Source organism: Ctenopharyngodon idella, chromosome 18 (assembly GCF_019924925.1).
Source record: "Ctenopharyngodon idella isolate HZGC_01 chromosome 18, HZGC01, whole genome shotgun sequence".
Taxonomy (NCBI): domain Eukaryota; kingdom Metazoa; phylum Chordata; class Actinopteri; order Cypriniformes; family Xenocyprididae; genus Ctenopharyngodon; species Ctenopharyngodon idella.
This window is the reverse complement of record NC_067237.1, coordinates 15,894,563-15,916,774: the sequence shown is the minus strand read 5'-3', so window position 1 is coordinate 15,916,774 and position 22,212 is coordinate 15,894,563. Positions and strand designations below refer to the sequence as shown.

Sequence of the window (22,212 nt, the reverse complement as noted above, 5' to 3'; positions counted from 1 at the left end):
GTCTGCTTAGCGTGCTGAGACTGTGTTTGTGGGTGGTTCATATTCTCTTGTAAAAAAAAAAAGAGAGCATGCCCACGTCGGCGCGTTGTTCGTCTTGCCTTTCTCGTAAGGGCTTGAGCGCTCAGCGCGCCGTGTGCCGTCGAGCTGCTGGCTGACAGCGCGCGTTGCCATGGCAACCCAGCGCGTTGTTCGGCGCTCTAGATGCGTGGTCGAGACTCGAGTGCCTCAAATGAAGTGGAGTCCCCTCACCTATTCCCCGATCTAGTTTCTCTTTCTGAATCAGAAAAGTACTACTTTTGGTGAATAAGCCAGGGTGACCAGAGGATCACAGTGGGGCAATACCTGCCGAGCCAATCTCCGTGGGCCCCCCACTCCTCTAATGCATCGCAAACATGTTATGACTGTGTTCGTGGGTGGTTTATGTTTGGTAAAAACATGGCCACGTCGGCGCTCAGCGCCGTGTGTCGTTCAGTTAGACGACCACGTTCACTCTCCCACATGGCTGGTAGCTTCTGGGTGGATTGCTGGTCCTTCTCATGGGGGACCTAGCATCTTAGTCAGGGCTCCAGCAGAGGATCAGATGTCGACTGCTACATTGGAGAGAGGGTTGTTGGGCTCTGGACATGAAGATGAGGCTGAGAGTCCCACGGTTGTGATGTGGTCATACTGAATCAGATTCAGAGTTAACGACCATGCTTTCCCGGGCCCCTGGGGGCGTGGTGCGACGCATACTCGCCTTGCCCCGCCCCCTGTCTTAGCCCGGACGTGCATGAAAAACTTGGCAGTTTGGAAGCCTTTTTTGGTGCCAAATATGGAATGCCAAAAGGGTCATAATCTGCATTAAAAGTTTTTTTTCCTCTCTCACTACCCTCTGTGGTGGGGTGGCAGTGCTACGGGCACACCACCTCTGCCCTGCATGGGTCTTGGCCCCCGGCAAGTCTGTGGAAGGCCAAAGCACTCATTGCATATGGGTAGTTCTGAGTCGGGGTTGAGCTACGCATGATGCAAGTCATAGCGCAGGCCCCTGGCCAGACAATGTCCACCATGGTGGTCCGGAAACACCCCTGGCTTGCCTTGCAGAGGTGTGTCATCGTCTAAGTACGCTTTCTCGATGCTCTCATCTCACAAGCTGGCCTAAAATCCAGCCCGCTCAGCCCGCAGCCAAGCCACTTGGCTAGCGAGAAGCGGTCCTGGAGAAACAGGTGACCTGGAGCTGAGGTAAACAGTTCTTCGGGAGACGATGCCCGCATCGCTCCCTCCCCGGAGGAGGGCCGGGTGGAGAATTTTGGTTTGTTCCGCCGCTGGCTCTCTGGAGACCAGCGGTGCCCACAGAGTAGAACTGTTTTCTAACCCTCCAGGTCCCAAGAGGGCGCGGCTGGCAGTGCGCGAGGCCCCACCTCGCCACTCTCAGCCCCCTCTCACTTCGCCAGCAGGTCCCAGTGTGTTGGTCGAGGCCGCCTCCCATGTGCCGTCTCCCATTCACACTGCCACCTTGCAGAGTCTGACCACACTACGGGCCGCTATGCCGTCCGAGTCGTGTCCCAGCACTCTACCTCGCTGCCCCACGCCCGGTACGTCTGTGGTGCATTTGGTCCCGCTGGTTCGGTGTCTGGAAGCCTGGCTAGCGCTTTCCAGCCCGTCCCGTTGGCTCATTTGTACCATCAGACTCGGCTATGCGATTCAGTTCACCCGGCGTCCCCCGGTGTTCAGGGGTGTCCATTACACTCGTGTGTCCCTGGACAATGCACCTGTTCTCTGGGCAGAGATTGCTGTCCTCCTGGCGAAGGATGCAGTCGAGCCGGTCCCTCCAGCCGATATGGAGTCAGGGTTCTCCAGCCCCTACTTCATTGTACCCAAGAAGGGCGGTGGGCTACGGCCAATCCTGGATCTGCGTTCAAGATGCTTACGCAGAAGTGCATTTTCAAATGCGTCCGTCCCCAGGATTGGTTTGCAGTGATCGACCTGAAGGACGCGTACTTTCATGTCTCGATTCTGCCTCGTCACAGACTCCTTCTACGGTTTGCGTTCGAGGGTCGGGCATATCAGTACAAAGTCCTACCCTTCGGGCTGGCCCTGTCGCCCCGCGTCTTTACGAAGATTGCGGAGGCGGCCATTGTTCCGCTCAAGGAACAGGGCGTTCGCATCTCAACTACCTCGACGACTGGCTCATCCTGGCCAGCTCGCGGGAGCAGTTGTGCGAACACAGGGACATGGTGTTAGCTCACCTCAGTCGGTTGGGTCTTCGGGTCAACTGGGAAAAGAGCAACTCTCCCCCGGGCAGAGGATCTCTTATCTCAGTAGGGAACTGGATTTGGTCGCCTGGACCGCGCGCCTCTCCGAGGAGCGCGTCCAGTCAGTGTTGACCTGCCTGAGTACGCGCAAGCGCAGGACGGCGGCCCCACTGAAACTCTTTCAGAGGCTCCTGGGGCATATGGCATCCGCAGCCGCAGTCACGCCGCTCAGATTGCTTCATATGAGGCCGCTTCAACACTGGCTCCGCAGCCGGGTCCCGAGATGGGCGTGGCATATGTTCTGTGTCTGTGGGCGTGCGGTATGTTCTGTGTCCCCGTGACACTGAACTGCCGTCGCACCCTCACCAAGTGGTCGGACCCTTCGTTCCTGCGGGCTGGAGTTCCCCTCGAACAAGTGTCCAGGCATGCTGTGGTCCACACAGATGCCTCTGCCACGGGGTGGGGGGCCACGTACAACGGGCATGCAGCATCGGGTCTGTGGACGGGGCCCCAACTGCATTGGCATATCAATTGCCTCGAGTTGCTAGCAGTACGTCTTGCACTGGGCCGCTTCCAGGAGCTGTTGACAGACAAGCACGTACTGGTCCGCTCGGACAGCACTGCGGCCGTTGCGTACATCAACCATCAGGGTGGTCTACGCTCCCGCCGTATGTCGCAACTCGCCCGCCATCTCTTGCTATGGAGTCAGAAGCATCTGAGGTCGCTTCGTGCCATTCACGTCCCAGGCGTGCTCAACCGTGCAGCCGACGAGCTCTCACGGCAGCCTCCGCTTCCGGGCGAATGGCGACTCCATCCCCAGGTGGTCCAGCTGATCTGGCAGCGCTTCGGCGAGGCACAGATAGATCTGTTCGCCTCCCCGGAGACTGCCCACTGCCAGTTGTTCTATTCCCTGACCGGCGGCACGCTCGGCACGGATGCCCTGGCAATCAGCTGGCCCCGGGGCCTATGCAAATAGGCGTTTCCCACAGTGAGCCTTCTCGCACAGCTCCTGTGCAAAGTCAGGGAGGACGAGGAGCAGGTCTTGTTAGTGGCTCCATACTGGCCCACTCGGACCTGGTTCTCGGACCTCACGCTCCTCGCGACAGCACCTCCCTGGCCCATTCCTCCTGAGGAAGGACCTCCTGACGTGCGGTATGTTCTGTGTCCCCGTGACACTGAACTGCCGTCGCACCCTCACCAAGTGGTCGGACCCTTCGTTCCTGCGGGCTGGAGTTCCCCTCGAACAAGTGTCCAGGCATGCTGTGGTCCACACAGATGCCTCTGCCACGGGGTGGGGGGCCACGTACAACGGGCATGCAGCATCGGGTCTGTGGACGGGGCCCCAACTGCATTGGCATATCAATTGCCTCGAGTTGCTAGCAGTACGTCTTGCACTGGGCCGCTTCCAGGAGCTGTTGACAGACAAGCACGTACTGGTCCGCTACGAGGAACCTCTATGCGCTGAAGTGGAACCTGTTCATCGAATGGTGCTCCTCTCACCAAGAGGACCCCCGATCATGTTCGGTCAGAACTGTGCTTTCCTTTCTGCAAGAGGGCCTGGAGCGAAGGCTGTCTCCCTCCACCCTCAAGGTGTATGTTGCCGCTATCGCCGCACATCACTATGCAGTTGATGGTAAATCGCTAGGGAAGCACGATCTGAACGTCAGGTTCTTGAGGGGGGCGAGGAGACTGAATCCTCCCCGGCCCCCCTCTGTACCCTCTTGGGATCTGACCCTGGTTCTTACATCTCTCTGGGGTCGTCCCTTCGAGCCTTTGCAATCAGCTGAGTTAAAAGTATTGTCCCTAGAGACCGTCCTCCTGGTTGCATTGGCCTCGCTCAAGAGGGTAGGGGACCTGCACGCATTTTCGGTTGACGAATCATGCCTGGAATTCGGGCCCGGTGACTCTCACGTTATCCTGAGACCCCGGCCTGGATTTGTGCCCAAGGTTCCTACCACTCCCTTTCGAGATCAGGTAGTGAACCTGCAAGCGCTGCCTTCGGAGGAGGCAGACCCAGCCCTAGCTTTGCTCTGTCCCGTCCGCGCTCTGCGCCTGTACATGGACAGAACGCGAAGCTTTAGGACCTCAGATCAGCTCTTTGTCTGTTACGGAGGCCAGCAGAAGGGAAAGGCTGTCTCCAAGCAGAGGATGGTCCACTGGATAGTGGACGCCATCGCCCTGGCGTATGAGTCCCAGGGCGTGCCTTGCCCGCTCAGGTTGAGAGCCCACTCCACCAGAGGAGTGGCCTCTTCCTGGGCGCTGGCGCACGGCGCCTCGCTGACAGATATCTGTAGAGCTGCGGGCTGGGCGACACCTAACACGTTCGCTAGATTCTATAGCCTTCGTGTAGAACCGGTATCTTCCCGTGTACTCGCTTCCACCAGCCGGTAGACGCGAAGAGCCCGTTCTAGTGTCGGCTTGCAATGCCACTCCTGCCCCTGGGCCGGATACGTGCATCCTTTTTACTCCAGTCGAGTTCCCCGCTTGGCGAACCCTGTCGAGTTCCTCCGCCTCCCCCTTCGGCTCTGATGCCAGGCCAAACCTCCGTCACCAACGTTGACGTTTGGCTGGGTTCCACATGTCGTGACCCCTCCACGTGAGCGGTCCCATGTGTGTATTTGTCCACGGTCAACTCCCTACAGCGAGCCCGTGTCTTTCCCTAGCAGAGCCAGCTCTGCTGTCACCTGTCAGATGAGTCTCCCCCTACCCAGGTGGAGCCATCCCAGGGACTCCATATGCGTACTGCCCACGGCCAGTCCATATGTGTACTCTCCACGTAAATTCCTCCCCTACGGGTGGGTAGTGGTCTCCGCAGCGTCCCCTATGGGTTCGCTTCCCCAGTGTAGTCTAGTTTACTTAGTGGGTATATCGGAACAGCAGTAGACTCTCTCGGCGTAAGCTCGCCCCCTTCCCCGTCCCACTGGTGCGCCGGGTGGCTAGAGCTTGCGCTGGGCACTGGAAGGGGTTCATACTGTGGCGCTTTATTTGGGATCCCAATTCGTCGGTCACTACTGACGTACGTCGAACGTGACCGACTGAAAGGGAACGTCTCGGTTATGTATGTAACCCTCGTTCCCTGAAGGAGGGAACGGAGACGTACGTCCCGTCGCCACAGTTGCTGTACCCTCGCTGTAGTGCAGACTAGGTTGTCTCCTCAGCGAAAAACAGAGTGCGATTGCATCTGCTCCCCTATTTATACCACCTGGCGGGGGCGGTGCGCATTATGCAAATATCGCACACCAACTTCATTGGCCTGTTGTAGTTCACTCGAAGCTGATAGGGCTCTCTAGCGATATCCCAATTCGTCGGTCACTACTGACGTACGTCTCCGTTCCCTCCTTCAGGGAACGAGGGTTACATACGTAACCGAGACGTTAAGCAACCTCTGTAGCATGGAAAGAATGGGGACATATGCAAGTGATTTTTGCCCTTTCTCCACAACATATTCAATGGGGTTTATCAGTGGAAACTCTCTGCGTACATAGGCTGCTCTCCTTTTAGCAGTTCCTAAGGGTCCATCTTTTGCCAAAAAATGCATCATGTTACTTTCTGACACAGCACTTGTAGCCTCTCTTACAAGAATTTCATCCATGTCAGCAAATTTACTTAACACAGCCCTGACTCTGTTGTGCAAAAGTAGCTGTGATAGTTTATGAATCTGACAAAGCTGTTCTACAAGCTTTGAAAGTGGAATAGACACTGCTTTCAAAGTTACAGTGTTTGTAAGGGCACTTGACTTTATGATTTACTTTTAAATGTGCAGTGTGCAAGTGAATTAAGTAATCAGCCTCAGAATCAATACTCGGCAAACCCACAAGACAGACAGCTAAACTTAACTGGTACATCCACACTCTGCTGACCAGACGGTTTGGAGTGAAAGCGGGATAAGTGCACTTTTAAGGCATTAAACGATTTAAAAGTTCATAGACATTCCTGATGCAAACATGGCAATGGCTCATTTCTAGCATAACTGCCATGTTTCAGTCTATAATGTTTAAATAACTGTGATCTTTTTCACAGTTAAAAGAACAATAGTTACACTTCCAGTGCATGCCTTCCTGCCACCTGAAACACAATAAACAAATTTATTGTTAGAGAGCGTTCACATGTGTTTGCATTTAAACATTACTTCAACTTCTATTTAATACAATGACTATCAAAATAAAACTTCGTTTTGAAAGTTAGTTTACATTCACTCACCAGATTTATTAAATTTGTCGTCCTGTCGAACTTTCTGCTCCACTGGAAAAACGACATTCGAAATGCAGCACTCAGAAGGGATTAAACAGGACCGTGTCTGCTGCAAGCCAGTGACAAAACCAACTAAATGACATCTGAAAATAACATGGTCTGTTTAAAGTATGTTTTCTACGCTCGCAAACAATCCCTCGATGAAACAGCGAGAACAATACACAGACGAAAAAGGGCTGCGGAGCTCGTCTCACGGGAGTTCAGGCTTGGCGCCATGAATTATGCGTGGCGAACTCGCACGGGTAAAAAGGGACCATGCCCACGCCAACCACGTAAAAAAAGCCTAGTCGGTGAAAATATCGCGACCTGTTTAACATTTTTTTTAGTGCTCGCAAACAGCTCTTAAAAAATGAAATGGAACAATAAACAGACTATAAAAGGCCGCGGAGAACGCCACACAGATAACGTTATTCAAATGGTATCGTGTTCACTGCGCGGGAGTGAGTAATCTTGCAAGTTGGTCAGCTAAATTCCTTAAATTGTGTTTTTCATTGCTCACAATCACCCCTTTGATAAAAAGAAAGGGGAAAAAACAGATGAACAGCCAATGTCATGACTATGCCAGCCGAATTTGCCTGTCGTGTCAGGTGTTCAAGCAGGACCCGAGCACGAATAAAAAATGCGAAACATACTTAAAACAGTGTCTTTTAATACTCACAAACAACATCTCAGCGAAAAAACAGAACAAAAAGCTGATTAAAACGATTATATTCTAACTACTCACCAACAACTCTACGAAACCACATGCAGCTGCAACCACATAAAAATGGCGTTGTCTAAAACAGTTAACCGGGATGGGTGTGGTCAGTCGAAAATTTTTTTTAAATTTAATCCATTAAACTTAAAGTTATTCACACATTCCACTATGTCTGCAGAAGTAGTAGAATTTACTTACATTTTTACAGTATTGCACTAAATCTTAAAAAATGTAAGTATGTTGCAATTAAACTGTTTATGTAGATATTAAATCTGGGCTAACAGTGTAAATGGGCATACCATATGAAACCTTGATTTGAGACTTATGTTGTTAACGTAGAAATCACATGACCAATGACAAACCAGGCCTTGGTTTGTGTGGAATATGTCATCGTTTTGGTTTGAGTGTCGCTTCCAGATAAAGGGGGTTCGAAACTTGCACCACCGTGTGGGTGTTGTGACGTTTCAGAGAGGTGTCAGGAGTAGTAGAAGCAGCAGTAGAAGAAGAGTGTCAGAAGGGGCTTTCGCACCATATAGTTACTAGTAACTAGCCACTAGGGTAGTTCCCGGAGAACCAATTCTTCCTTCGGGCCATTTTCTCGGTTGCATTCGCACTGGCAGTAGGAACTCTGAAGCAGCCGGTAACAGTACAAACATCAGCATCTGGGGGATGGAGGACGGCGTGATCGGATCTGTGTTTGTTGTGTGTTGTGGGTTTCCTGAAGTAGGAGCTAATTTAGTTCCCCCAAATAGAGTTCCTAGAACTAAAATCGTTCCTAGTTCCTGCGGAACACACTAAAAAGCGGGTACTTCTGCCAATAGATCTAGGAACTATAAAAAGGTTCCTCCGATGCGTAAGCCCATCAGAGTTGTGTCATTGCTGTTATTGTGTCTTTTGTTATATTATATTAGGTTAGAGTAGTTATAGTATATTGTTATTATTAATTATATTAGCTATATTATTTTATAGTACAGATCACTGCACAAAAAACAGTAACAATTCTTACATTACACATTCACAAGGAGAGCATGTGGCAGGATAACATAAGGAGCAAGGGAAGCAAATGACAAACAGGAAGCATGAAAGTGTGAATAACAAAATAAAAGACATGAACACAAAACCCAAGCCAATGTGACATTCACTTGTTTAATTGGCTTATCGGTTTGTAACACAATAAATGCAGGTCTATATTTACAACCTTGTAACTCTGTCTTATAGCTAACAAAAGATGCTGAGGCCTATGTAAGGCTTGATTTTCCTACTAAGACAAAAGCTGAAATCAAACACCCTGCAATAAAACAATAAAACACTAATCTGGAGAGAAGATTAGTGATCACTAATCGACAGGTGGTCCTTACACCTAGATAGCAGAAAGGTGGTGGATGCAGTAGGCCTGTTTGATTTATTCTGTTTTCATTTACATTATCATATTTTGCATTAATTTCATATTTCATATTTTTAGCCTGGACTGGCATCAAATTTTGCATTTAAATATGAAATGCACCATTATCATAAAGGATACAGATGATTATCTCTGTCTGTCGAACAATATATTTATTTATTTATTTATTTTTTTACTAAAGTAGTTAAAAAGACATTTTTACATTATTGTTAACAATATCTGATTCATCATTGTCTGATGTTGATGTCTGTTCTCTCCTCTCTCGTTCTAGATTTGATGTCATAACCCAGAACAACAATGGCAGTCACAGCAGCCACACCCATCAGAGCAGTGACGACCAATCGGATCGCAGGTTCAATAGTATCGCAACCACAGCCAGTGTCTGAGGAAAGACAATAAATTCAGTAGATGTAACACTACTGAAAAACTGAAACATCACACCAGAGTCAGAAATATACCTGAACTCAGTCTGGAAAGCTGAGTGACGTTGAAATGTTTGGTGTGGATGCTGATGGGATTGTTGATCATACAGCTGTAGATGTTTTTATCCTGATGTTCCACCTCCAGAGGTAGAGAGAGACTGATGCTGAGATCAGACACACTGATGCTGGACAATAAACTGTTTCCTTTGTACCAGGAGAGAGTCACATGACTCACATTCACAGCTGAACACAACAATGAACAAACTGATGAAGGATTTGGTGGACAGAAACTGATGATGACAGGAACAGGCAGAGGAGCTGAAAAACATGAGAGAATAAAGTGTGACAGTAAGAGGTAAGCGGTATGCTTTGTCGGTTTGTTTGTTGTCTATTATGATGTCAGTAAGTGAGTGTATCATCACTGCTGCTCATACAGTCATCATGTTCACTCTTAACACTTATAATTGATTCAAATTTAACAATTACACTGTCTGAGATACCAATAAATAGCTGAATAAAAGGACAAAATATAAAGTTGTAAAAATGATTACTAGGAACTAACCTGAATTTAAAAAGACAGGAAAACGCCCTCTATAGAATATGTAAAAGTCTACTCACCATAAACAGTGACGTTGTACATCTTGACTGGCTCCATATTTCTGACATTTATGCTTTGTTTATAAACTCCACTGTGTTCATGCATGATGTTTGTGATGGTGAGAGATCCAGTGTGATTATCCAGCTGGAGTCTGTCTATGAATCTCCAGTCATTATTATAATATGTTGTTGAGAAGATACCGTTTACTTCCTTGATTCTAGCAAGATGAATGTCTCCAGTCTTCCATTCTATCTTGTCATATCCCTGTATGTCAGCAGGCCTAAAATCGGATTTTAACGTGACAGAATCTCCCTCAGTCGCTGCCACTGATTTCACTACATTTGTCTCAGCAACAAACACATCTGGAGGACAAGATTAAATAAGGTAAATATTAAAAACGTGGCACCTTTCAATAACATTCAGTTTGTTAACACTGCAATTCATTTGATGTCATTAACTAGCAATGAATAACAATATTTATGGCATGTATTAATTCATGTTGATTTATAAAAACACTTTTTCATTTTAAACTTGTGTGTCAAAATACATTAATGTTAATTTATAGGCTACAATTTTAATGTGTTAGTATAATATCTAAATTGACTGTACCATAGATTAATCAATTCTAATTAGCCTATCTTATTTTGTTACCATAACTTTATTCTTACCATAATTTATTATATAATATTTTCAAATTGAACCTTACTGTGGTGATCTAATAATGCAAATCCTTTGAATGAAATATGATTTCAGTGAAGTGCACATATACTTACCAACCAGATGACAAAAACACAAGCAGAACCAAATAAACGCTTGGATCATTTTCTTCAGCCGTTTGAGTCTGCAGCCGATTTCGACATTTCAAATCTGTCATTTGAGGTTAGAGTCAGAGAAACTCTTCCTGTCAGTGCGCGTCCGCGAATATGCACACAATTGTGTATGAGATAGCGCTCAGTTTAACAGCTCAGCTCACTCCTGACACAGCTCTCATGCTCATAAACGTGCTGTTTTTTCCATCTAAAATGTTGCAGTATTAGTTTGGTTCAGTCTACTTTCAATCTTTGTGTAGATAGAGAAATTCTGCCTATTTACCCATAAATTAACTGTAAACAGAAGCTAGATGTTTACAGAAGACACATTCATTTGAGTCAGTCGGCCACTAAAATAACCTGAATTAAACTACTGCAGGTTTCACTTTGACTCATAACCTGAGCTGGTCAAATGCATTTAGTTTAATCTTTCTTGCATGATAATTTTATCATTTATTTTTTATTCCACAGTAAAGCTATCTCGAGGGGAAGTCAGGCCGTGAAATTCATGTTAGCAGAAAAAAAAACATACACACTAAACATACAAGCTTTACAAAGAAAATTTACACATTTTATTTGCGTTTATCTGTGTGACGATGATGTGGTCTTTTTTCTGTTCTTCTTTTTCTTCTCAGTTCACTTTTTTACTTTTAATTCTAATAGTCTAAACACCACCAGGTGCCATGGCTGGCCCCGTCCATGTGGTTTAGGACGACTAAGATGGTTGGCGTGGAAGTGTCAGATCCAGGATATTGTCTCAAACTACTCAAGATCTCTCTTCAAGGCCATATTGGTATCCGAGATGAAACTTAAGGAGATTCTGGACTCTGAGCGCCCTAACATCATAGACGGGTCTATCCTCCAGGAGCAGCAGTAGAGCCTCTGGCTTGCTTAGTCGGGAACGCTTGATTCAACGTTTTTGATCTGCCTGCACTGACACCATCGTATGCGAACAGAACTGAGCTGGACGATGACATTGTTTTCTCCAGAGCTTATGTATAGATAAATGAACTAAATTAATAACTAATGATTTTTACAATGGAATGAATCAATTCTGAACTTAAGCTGGACATTGAAACCATTTTCTTTTAGAGCTGCTGTGCAGCCAAAATTATTTTCCTGTAATCACTGTAAAGCTGCTTTGACACAATCTGCATTGTAAAAAAAGCTTGACTTGACAGTAGAGACAAGCACAGCCAGGTTTATATAAAAAAATGTATACTTTAAATTGCAAAATTCCATATTCACAAATGTAATGTTTCTTTCAAGAAAGAAATCGAACATTATATTGACTACAATTTTCTATGAAACAAAAAACAGTTGAAACTTTGAACATTTGTAAACTTTTCATTTTATGTAGATTTATATTAAGCCCCCTCTAGTGTACATTGTTTGTTACGTGTATGATGTTATTTAATGTATTTTGACACATCTGTAACACTTTTTCCAGTTTAAATAAATAAATCTGCGCAGAACCGATCACCTGTGATCACTGCTAGATACATGCCGGTTAGAAATATGTCCGAGTGTGGACCATCTTAATCTGACGAATACTGACGTATGTCAAAAAAAACCCACGACAGCGCGGCGGCCACATCGGATTCTGCATTCAGGCACAGTTTCTCTCCACCGACTGCGCTGATCAAAAGCATGATGGGAAACGACTTGCTGACGACACAGCTTAATGCTTATTGGTTAAAACAACTGTGATGTATTGATCTCTTTTAAAATAGGCTCGTTTGAGATGAGCAAAATCTGCGCAGAACTGATCAACGGTGATCACCGCGAGATGTATGCCAGTTAGAAATGTGTCCCAAGGCTTGTTTGAGATGCATCGGCGCTCCGCAGACCGATTGGCATATGACATCAAAGTACTGAGAGAAGGATTGGAGAGCAAACGACTCCTTATGCTTTTGAATCACTCTCGTGGTACTTTGATGTCATACGTAGGGTGACCACCATTTTGCGGGACAGTCCCGGTATTGGAAGCTTTGTCCCGCGAGTCAGTGTCCCGCATTTAAATTTATGCATTTTATATATATATATATATATATATATATATATATATATATATATTATTTCTACATCATTTTATTTAATCATCCTTTAAATTACAATTCCACAATAAAAAAAAAAAGTTAATAAGAAAACACAGAACATGCGCAGCACAGCTGTTATTGGTTCTAGCCAGAGCGGGAAAACATTGAAAAAAATATATATTTCTGCAACAGAAAAAAATGGATCTATCCGGAGCTCCCGAGAAGAAAAAGCGTCTTTGTTCGTATAATAAAGAATGGGAGAAAAAGTATACGTGGTTAAAACCAGCTACAGGTGACCCTAAAAAAGCAGAATGCAGTGTCTGCCACCGAAGTTTCACCATCACGCATGGAGGTGAGGGGGATATAAGGAGGCATGGAGATGTAGAAAGTCACAAGAGAAATGCACAGCAAAGAAATGCTAACGCTAGCATGACAAGTTTTTTCTCTCCACCAAAAGATAGCAACCAAAATAAAATCACAGCAGCTGAAGTGACAAGTGTCTACCATAATGTGCAGCATGGTTTGTCGTATAGGTCAGGCGACTGTACTACTAAACTAGCCCCGGTCATTTTCCCCGATTCAGAAATAGCAAAGAAGCTTGCTTGTGGAAGATCTAAAAGTGCATCCATTGTTACAGGTGTGCTTGCACCAGCATCTTTAGAAACATGCTTGAAACAGTTAAATATGCCAATGATTGCAGATAGACCGGATTCTCTTCCACCTTTCTCAATTGCTTCTGATGCATCAAACCATGGAACAACCAAGTTTCCTTTCGATACTTCACTCGTACTGCGTATGGGGGAAAGGTCTCCTTTTTCCCCGTTACTGAAGCCTTTTTCAATAACGCAGTGTAACTACATCGTCATTGGTTCACTCCTGGAAAGTTGTTGAACCAATGACGGCGCGGCATAGCTGCGCGGCCTATGGCGACAAAGCACGCGAAGAAGCCCGCCAAAAGAGGCGGGGCTTACGGCTATATAAGCAGGCATTGCGCCATAGGATTTCAGTTCTCTCTCCTTCAGCGACGACAACGCATTCCATGCTGATCTCCGAGCTGAAGCCTTCGCCGCTCTAGAGAAGCTCTCGCCGCCGTCGAAGAGGCTCCCGCAGCGGACTGAGCTGAGCTCGCCGGACGAAGACAGCGCCGGCGCCCTCGCAGACTGCCGCTTCGAGCGCCGCTCTCGAGCCGCCCGCTTCCTGCTTCCGGCCGCCTCTCAGCGCGTCTCCTGCCGCCATCCGGCGCGACTATTAGAGCTTTTTCCCACGGTTTTTCGCCGCTCGAAAAGAGCTTTTTCTCGTGGCTCTTGCCGCTCTAAAAGAGCTTTCAGCGGCCCTCGCCGCTCTAAAAGAGCCCCTCAAACGCCGTTTTCACGGCGGCGGCGTTGCTGCAAATGCCGCGCCACTCTTGTGGCACATGCAGAGTCCCTCTACATGACGACGACGGGCACGGTGAGTGCGTCGGCTGCCTGGGCAAGTCCCACGCAGAGGCCGCGCTCACTGGGACCTCATGCTCTCACTGCGAGAGCATGAGTCTAGCCTCTCTGCGCTCGCGGATTGCTTTCTTCACTGAATGTGGTCCCGCCGCTCGTGCCCCTTCCGTCTTCTTCCTCCCGCGAGCCGGCTAGGAAGAGACAGCGGGGCAGAGTGGATCAGCGCCCGGAGTTGTGCGAGCTCACGCCGGCTCAGCCCCCGCGTGCCTCGCCCTCTCCCACTAGAGAGCAATCCCCCGTCCTGTTCTCATGCCCTGAGCTGCGTCCCTCTGCAGATGCGAGCGACCTCGTCTCATTTGCCGGATCAGATGAAGAGCCACTCGATGACTCCATGTCTCTCGCGGCCTCTGAAACAGAGGGAGGGGCCGGTGACTCGGAGGACCCCGCCCACCTACCCTCGCTGGAGCCCATTGACTGCAAGCCGGGCATGGACGCCGAGCTTATCCGCGTCCTCTCAAAGGCAGTGGAGGAACTGGACCTCGAATGGCCCCCGCCAGAAGAGCCATCGCGGAGCAGGCTTGACGAGTGGTTCCTGCCGGGCCGTCGCCAGGCCCCTCGCCAACGCTCCGCCCCGTTTTTCCCAGAGGTGCACGACGAGCTGACGAAGTCGTGGCGCGCTCCCTATTCTGCCCGCCTACGCACTACGCACCATTCAGCTCTCACCACTGTGGACGGCTCTGAAGAGAAGGGCTACGAGCACCTACCGTCCCTGGATGAAGCAGTGGCGGCTCACCTCTGTCCCCCCCGCGGCTGTGGGCTGGAAGACGAAGAGGGCCCTTTCATCCAAGCTCTGCAGGACCACCTCTGCCCTGGCTGGCAGAGCCTATGCATCCGCAGGCCAGGCTGCCTCAGTGCTGCACACCATGGCGATCTTCCAGGTGTTCCAAGCGAAGCTCCTCCGCTCTCTGGACGAGTCTGGCATTGATGCACCTGCTTTTTGTGACCTCCGCAGTGCCACTGACTTAGCCCTGCGTGCCACAAAGGCCACAGCCCAGGCCATTGGACGATCCATGGCCAGCCTGGTCGTGCTCGAGCGCCATTTGTGGCTCAACCTGACCGAGATAAAGGACCTGGACAAGACGGCCTTCTTGGACGCCCCGGTCTCTCCCTCCAGTCTCTTCGGGCCAGCGGTAGAGGGCTTCACGGAACACTTCACTGCAGCACAGAAGTTGTCCCAAGCAATGCGACACTTCCTGCCCAAGCGCTCCAGCTCTGCTTCTGCTTCCAGCCGCCCCAGGCCTGTGCCGGCTCAGCAGAGCAAGACTGCCCCCTCCACCTCTCAGGCAGCACCTCCCAAGGAACAGCGCCAGCGCTCACGCCCCGCAAAGCGCTCCTCCTTCCCGAGACGTCAGGGACCCCGGCCTAAGATTTCGCTGGACCCGATGCCTCCTAAGTCTTCCTGATCTGCCAGGAAGGAAGAGGATGGGGCTAAGTCTCGCTGAGGCCGGACCACCCCAAAAGCTCCTTCGTTCAGTCTCCCCTCCGCCCCGTTTAGTTCCGGGCGTGGGAGATATGTTCAGTGTTGCGCTAACTGGGCCCACAAATGTTGCGCCCATGCAAAACACCGTTCTCATGGCGAACACTATAAATTTTTTACCTCCTCAAAAAATGAGCAAACTTCCTCTTCCACTCTTTCCGGTGTACGGGCCCCCGACCGGCGGTCCGTCATCCGATGCCATACAACCCCTTGTCACGCGGGCCGAGGCCTGGCAAGCCATTCCCGGGGTGTCAAGTTGGGTCCTGGGAACCATAAGTCAGGGCTACTCGCTTCAGTTCGCCCAAAGGCCCCCGCGCTTCAACGGGGTGCTTCAGACTTCAGTAAACACGGACGACGCTCATGTCCTCCGAGCCGAAGTCATGACTCTACTGAAGAAAGGAGCTATAGAAACAGTCTCCCCCTCAGAGAGCGTATCGGGGTTCTACAGTCGTTATTTCCTGGTTCCCAAGAAAGATGGCGGTCTCAGATCCATCTTAGATCTCAGAGTCTTGAACCTCTCCCTCATGAGACGGAAGTTCAAGATGTTAACGCTGAAACAGATCCTCGCGCAGATTTGCCCCGGGGACTGGTTCTGCTCGCTGGACCTGAAAGATGCTTACTTTCACATCCAGATAGCCCCTCGTCACAGACGATTCTTGAGATTCGCATTCGAGGGAGTGGCTTACCAATATACAGTCCTTCCCTTCGGGCTGTCCCTAGCTCCTCGCACTTTTACCAAGTGCATGAACGTGGCGCTTTCCCCACTGAGACAGATGGGAATCCGTGTTCTGAATTATCTCGATGACTGGCTCATTCTGGCCCAGTCGAGAGCCGAGCTAGAACTCCACAGATCTGTGCTCCTCAGCCACTTGGAGTGCCTAGGACTCAAGGTCAACTTTGCCAAGAGCTCGCTGCTTCCCAGCCAACACATCACGTTCCTGGGTGCAGTTTTCGACTCAGTCTGTATGACGGCGGTAGTCTCGCCAGAGCGCGCCCTGGCCATTCAGCAGCTCGCGGTTTCAGTCAGAAACAGAGCCTACCTCCCTCTGAAGTTCTTCCAGAGGATGCTAGGGCTGATGGCTTCCGCCTTCCCGGTTCTGCAGCTCGGCCTTCTCCGGATGCGGTCTCTGCAATACTGGTTGAAGTTTCAGGTCCCTCCTCACGCCTGGCGACACGGCCGCCTGCGTCTCAGGGTCAATCAGGCCTGTTTGACAGCTCTGAAACCCTGGACGAACCCTGTATGGTTCAGTCTTGGAGTACCCCTACAGGCGGTGTCCAGAAGGACAGTGCTCTCGACAGATGCATCCAACATGGGTTGGGGCGCTCTTTGCGAGGGCAGACCGGCCTTCGGCTCGTGGTCTCGCGAAGAAAGCCATCTGCATATCAACTGCCTCGAGATGTTGGCAGTGTTCCGAGCCCTTCAGGCGTTTCAGGCATACCTGACGGGACACCACGTCCTAGTCCAGTCGGACAGCATGACAGTGGTGTCATATATAAATCACCAGGACGGCCTTTCGTCCAGCCGCATATGCGCACTGGCGAAACGTCTTCTGGAGTGGGCATTTCCAAGGTTACAGTCGCTCAAAGCAACTCACATACCCGGGAGAACAAACTTGGGAGCAGATATGCTATCTCGGAGCAACTTCCCCTCAGACGAGTGGATGCTCCACCCCCAGACGGTTCTCACGATCTGGTAGTTCTTCGGGAGGGCAGAGATAGACCTCTTCGCCTCAGAAGACAACTCTCACTGCCCAATTTATTTCTCGAAGGAGGAAGATGCTCTGGCCCACGACTGGCCCTGCACCCTCCTTTACGCTTTTTTCCCCGATCGCTCTGATCCCTCAGGTTATCAGACGAGTCAGGGAAGACAAGCACAGAGTCCTCCTAGTGGCCCCGCTCTGGAGGAGCCAAATCTGGTCCTCAGAGCTGTTCAGGCTTTCCATGGAAGCCCCGTGGCCAATCCCCCTGAGACAGGACCTCCTTTCTCAGGCGAACAGGACGATCTGGCATCCCCAGCCAGAACTCTGGGCTTTGCACCTCTGGTCCCTCGATGGGAGCCTCCAAACCTCCCAGGGGACGTGCTAGATACCATCTCTCAGGCGAGAACCCCGTCCACGAGACGCCTCTACGCCCAGAAATGGTCGGTCTTTGACTGGTGCTCTGCACGCAGCATAGACCCTGTGGAGTGTGGCGTATCACCGATACTGTCATTCCTCCAGGAGCGTTTAGATATGGGTCGCACCCCTTCAACGCTCAAGGTTTACATATCAGCCATCGCAGTGTTTCACGCTCCTATCGCTGGCCAGTCAGTGGGACGAAACAGCCTTGTGGCGCGTTTCTTGAGAGGTACTAGGCGATTGAATCCACCTCGTCCTCTCACTGTTCCCACCTGGGACCTCTCTTTGGTCCTCAGAGCTCTCAAAGGGCCCCCCTTTGAGCCACTGTGTTCAGCTGACCTCAGGCCCCTGACACTCAAAACCGCTCTGCTGCTTGCACTAGCATCGGTCAAACGAGTCGGCGACTTGCAGGCCCTCTCTGTGAGCCCTGCATGCCTTGAGTTCGGGCCTAACGACTCCAAAGTCGTTCTGAAACCTAGGCATGGCTACGTTCCTAAGGTGCTCTCGACTCCATTCAGAGCACAGGTCATTTCCCTCTCAGCGCTTCCTCCGTCGTCGGACGAGCGAGAGCTGGAATTACTTTGCCCTGTCAGGGCATTGAGGACCTATGTTGAGCAATCACAGCCTTTCCGGCAATCCGATCAGCTCTTTATCTGCTTTGGCGGCCGCACCAAAGGGCCTTCGGTCTCAAAGCAACGTCTTTCGCGTTGGATAGTTGATGCTATTGCTCTTTACTACTCCTCTATGGGCCTCAACCTTCCCATAGGAGTTAGAGCCCACTCCACTAGAGGAATGGCGTCTCTTGGGCATGGTCCAGTGGAGTTCCTATTAAAGACATCTGTGAGGCGGCTGGCTGGTCCTCATGCCACCCCGGGAGTTAGCTCCCCTCTTGCAAGTGTAACACATGGGTTCGACGGCTCCAGCCCTCTCACTTGTCCACTGGTTCCCTCACGGTGTCCAAGACAAGTTCAGTTGTTCCCTGCCGTGGCACGGCGCGGTTGAATTCGTTCCCCATACGCAGTACGAGTGAAGTATCGAAAGGGAACGTACTCGGTTACTAACGTAACCTCGGTTCCCTGAGATACGGAACGAGTACTGCGTTACATGCCGTGCCACGAGGCTGCGGCTTCAGTGTCGTCGCTTCAGTCGTATGACCTGAAATCCTATGGCGAAATGCCTGCTTATATAGCCGTAAGCCCCGCCTCTTTTGGCGGGCTTCTTCGTGCGCTTTGTCGCCATAGGCCGCGCAGCTATGCCGCGCCGTCATTGGTTCAACAACTTTCCATGAGTGAACCAATGACGATGTAGTTACACTGCGTTATTGAAAAAGGCTTCAGTAACGGGGAAAAAGGAGACCTTTCCCCCATACGCAGTACTCGTTCCGTATCTCAGGGAACCGAGGTTACGTTAGTAACCGAGTACGTTATTAAGATATTACACACCCGACCTAGGAGTGCAGAACAAACTGTTTGACTTTTATGATGATTTCAACAAAAACTCTGATGCGATTTTTAACCAGGTCGTTTCAAGTCTCGAGGAGATAAACCTGGGGTTAGAACGGATCTCTGCATACTCGGCTGATAACGCCAGCATTAATGGTGTGCATAACTCAGTGTATAAAAAACTGACGGACAGGAATGCCTCGATTATCAAGGCCAACTGCATGGCCCATATTCTACACAACTGTGGGAGGCATGCCGGCGATAAGCTGAGAATTGACATTGAGAACATAGTCACAAAAGTTTACAACCACTTTTCTTCTTCAGCTAAACGTGTGCAAGAATTAAAGGAAGTGTTTGAGTTTGTGGATGAGGGGTACACGGCTCTTTACAAGAACGTGCCGACACAGTGGCTAAGTTTGTGGCCTGCAGTCAAGCGTCTGCACGACTCCTGGCCAGCTATAAAAAGCTATTTTTTATCTCTTGGAGAAGAGCGTTGTCCATCAGCACTTTGGAAACTGCTCGCAAATGGAGAGGACGTGCCCTGTGAACTCCAGGCATACCTGATGTTTTTGCAAAATAGCCTCAAAGTTTTTTTCGACGCAGTGTTTAAAGTTGAGGGAGACCAGACAACTGTGTGTGAGCTTTTCAAGTTGATGACCAATCTCAAATTGAAACTCGCGCAAAGGGAAAAGAATCGATTCTTTGGATTGGAGACCAGCACTCTCCTGCAACAGTTTCCCACCGCACAGGCTGCTGTTATAGAGCAGGACTTTCTTATGTTCTATCAAAGAGCTCTTGTTTACCTAAACAAGTGTTTTGATTTCACTGATGGCAACTACCTAAAGCACATCTCATGCCTGGCTATCAAGAGGGAATTTAGCTTCCAAGACCTCCTTGGGGCAGCCGAAGCATTAAAAATGAGCTTTAAACTGGACATGAACCAGCTGTATGACGAATTCTGCATTCTTTTGCCACGCGTAAAGGAAATCGCAACAACGACAAATCCTGTTGCATCAAAATGGACAGCTCTGCTGAAGCACGTCAGTGCCCCAAACATGACAGCTCTGGCATCTTTGGCTTTGAGCATTCCTGTCACCAACACGTTCTTGGAGAGGATGTTTTCTCTGATGACCGCTGTGTGGACAGAGACAAGGAACCGAGCAACTGTGGAACTCATAAAAAGTGAACTCCTGGTGAAAGTGAACTACAGCTACACCTGCCAGGAGTTCTACAGACACGTAATGAATGAGAAGGCCCTACTCGAAGCTGCCAGATCAGACAAAAAATATAAATTCAAGATGCACTGAATCTGGTAAGAACCCATTTAATCTTTCAGTCTTTCCTAATGGAATTTATGTGCTTCCAGTTTCTCAAGAGGAGCTGCACGAGCTTTGATGACGACACAGCTGTTCCATGATTGGCCGGATTCACCGCATGACAACAATCACGTGTGTTTTGTGTTTATTCTTAAACCTTCAGTTCCACTACTGCTCACAAATCTGTATTTTTATAACAGTTAAAGCTCTTTTCATGGTGTCACGATGCTATATTGTGTCATGTTTATCAAAATAAAACTGATAAAAACATTGACCCCACTACATTGGTATTTAAATATATGCTTATGTTGAACTTTAAACAGACGCTGTAAGCAGTACATAAAGTATTGAATAAAAATGTCTCTGAAACATCGGTGTATTAGTCAAATATTGCATTTATTTAACTTCAGCTGTGATAAAGTATGCAAACGCAACGAGAGTGTCACTACGGGAAGCAGAAAGCGTCAAACTTCACGTCTCCTTTATCAGCTCCTTCCCGACTGCATGCGGCTACTCTCGCCAAATGGTTGCATCCAGCCGCAGCCGATGTCGGACACACCTTTTGAGCAACCGCAGCACCTGACCTAGTCGGCTGCTCTTGTTTTGCTCTCGCGGTACTTTGATGGCACATGTGATCGTAAGGCGGCTGCAGTGCCGATCAAAAGGCTTGTTCGGGATGCATCGGCGCTGCGCAGACTGATCAGCGTATGACATCAAAGTACCGCGAAAAGCATAAGGAGTCGTATGCTCTCCAAAAAATAGATTTAAACCAGATTTTATTAAAATTTCACAATTTTCATGAACACAATTTTTTAAATAATTGCATAAAAATCTATTCCAAATGATGCTAAAATAAAGTACTTTATGTATATAAATCATCAATTAAATATAAAAGCACAAAAACTGCCAAACTAGGACATACATCTATCATGGAAAACATTCTGCAGTGGTAGCACCTCATGATATTAGGTCGCACCGCATGATATTTTCAAATTCAGTCAAAATTTACAGGCACAGACTTGGCCACCTAAACAAAACAAGCTATCTTCCCACAAAAGGTCACTATGAAATTTGTAATAAAAGTATATATTTGCAGAAATTACTCAATATTCATTGTTTTTTTTGGGGTCATACCACATGATATCCAAATGTGGGAACTGCATACCAGCCGTTAAAAAGGTTATTTTTTCCAAATTTAAGACAGAGTTACAAAACTGCTTGCTGCTTCCATGGGTCCTTCGCAAACTGTCATATGATGCAACGTCCTGTCTTTGAATGGATTTCTACATGAAAGTCCCAAAGTAGTAGATTTTTGATGGTCGCATATAAATAGCTACATATGCTTTGCAATTTTGTACAGGATTACAAAACATGTTGGAAATCATGCCAATTAGTGCAGAAAATGAATTTGAATAAATTTAGAGTAGCTAATTTCAAAGACATTTCCAAAACAGAAGTTATGGCCGGAAGATCGCACCACATGATATTTTGACAATTTAAATAACAGAAAATGACAAATAACTAATGTTTTTTGAAAAGTTAAAGTGAGTACATGCACGGGAGAGATACTACATATATATGGTATCTTTTTATGCAATGAAAATGTAGGCGTCACATCATTGACCCGTACTTAAAGAACGAGTCCCAGCTAGTAGACTACATAGCATGTGGGGCGGATCATTTATAGCCTTTTCTCACAGCAGCTGCAATAATTAAACTTATCATTTGGATGGCGGATTGTATGCTATGACAAATTAACGTTAGAGATTAGACTGTACAGAAATTGAAATCTATAGGATGGATTACCGCTCCGAAGCGGTATTCGAGAGGGTTTAGTGTGCATCAGGGCACTGCACTTGGGCATTTTTAAGACATGGGACAGTCTTGCGCACTTACTTCCTGTCGCGTGCACGCGCTCTCA

General features: G+C 48.6%; 1 protein-coding gene across 1 annotated transcript; it reads right to left on the bottom strand.

The window, feature by feature from the left end:
• Positions 1–9,016: 9,016 nt before the first annotated feature.
• On the bottom strand, positions 9,017–11,883 carry LOC127499533 (uncharacterized). The gene is made up of 3 exons (XM_051869904.1): positions 10,375–11,883; positions 9,622–9,963; positions 9,017–9,321 (listed from the first exon to the last, which is right to left on the bottom strand). Exons 1-3 carry the CDS (start codon positions 10,421–10,423, stop codon positions 9,017–9,019), a joined length of 696 nt encoding a protein of 231 aa, XP_051725864.1. The 5' UTR covers positions 10,424–11,883.
• Between the last annotated feature and the right edge of the window lie 10,329 nt (positions 11,884–22,212).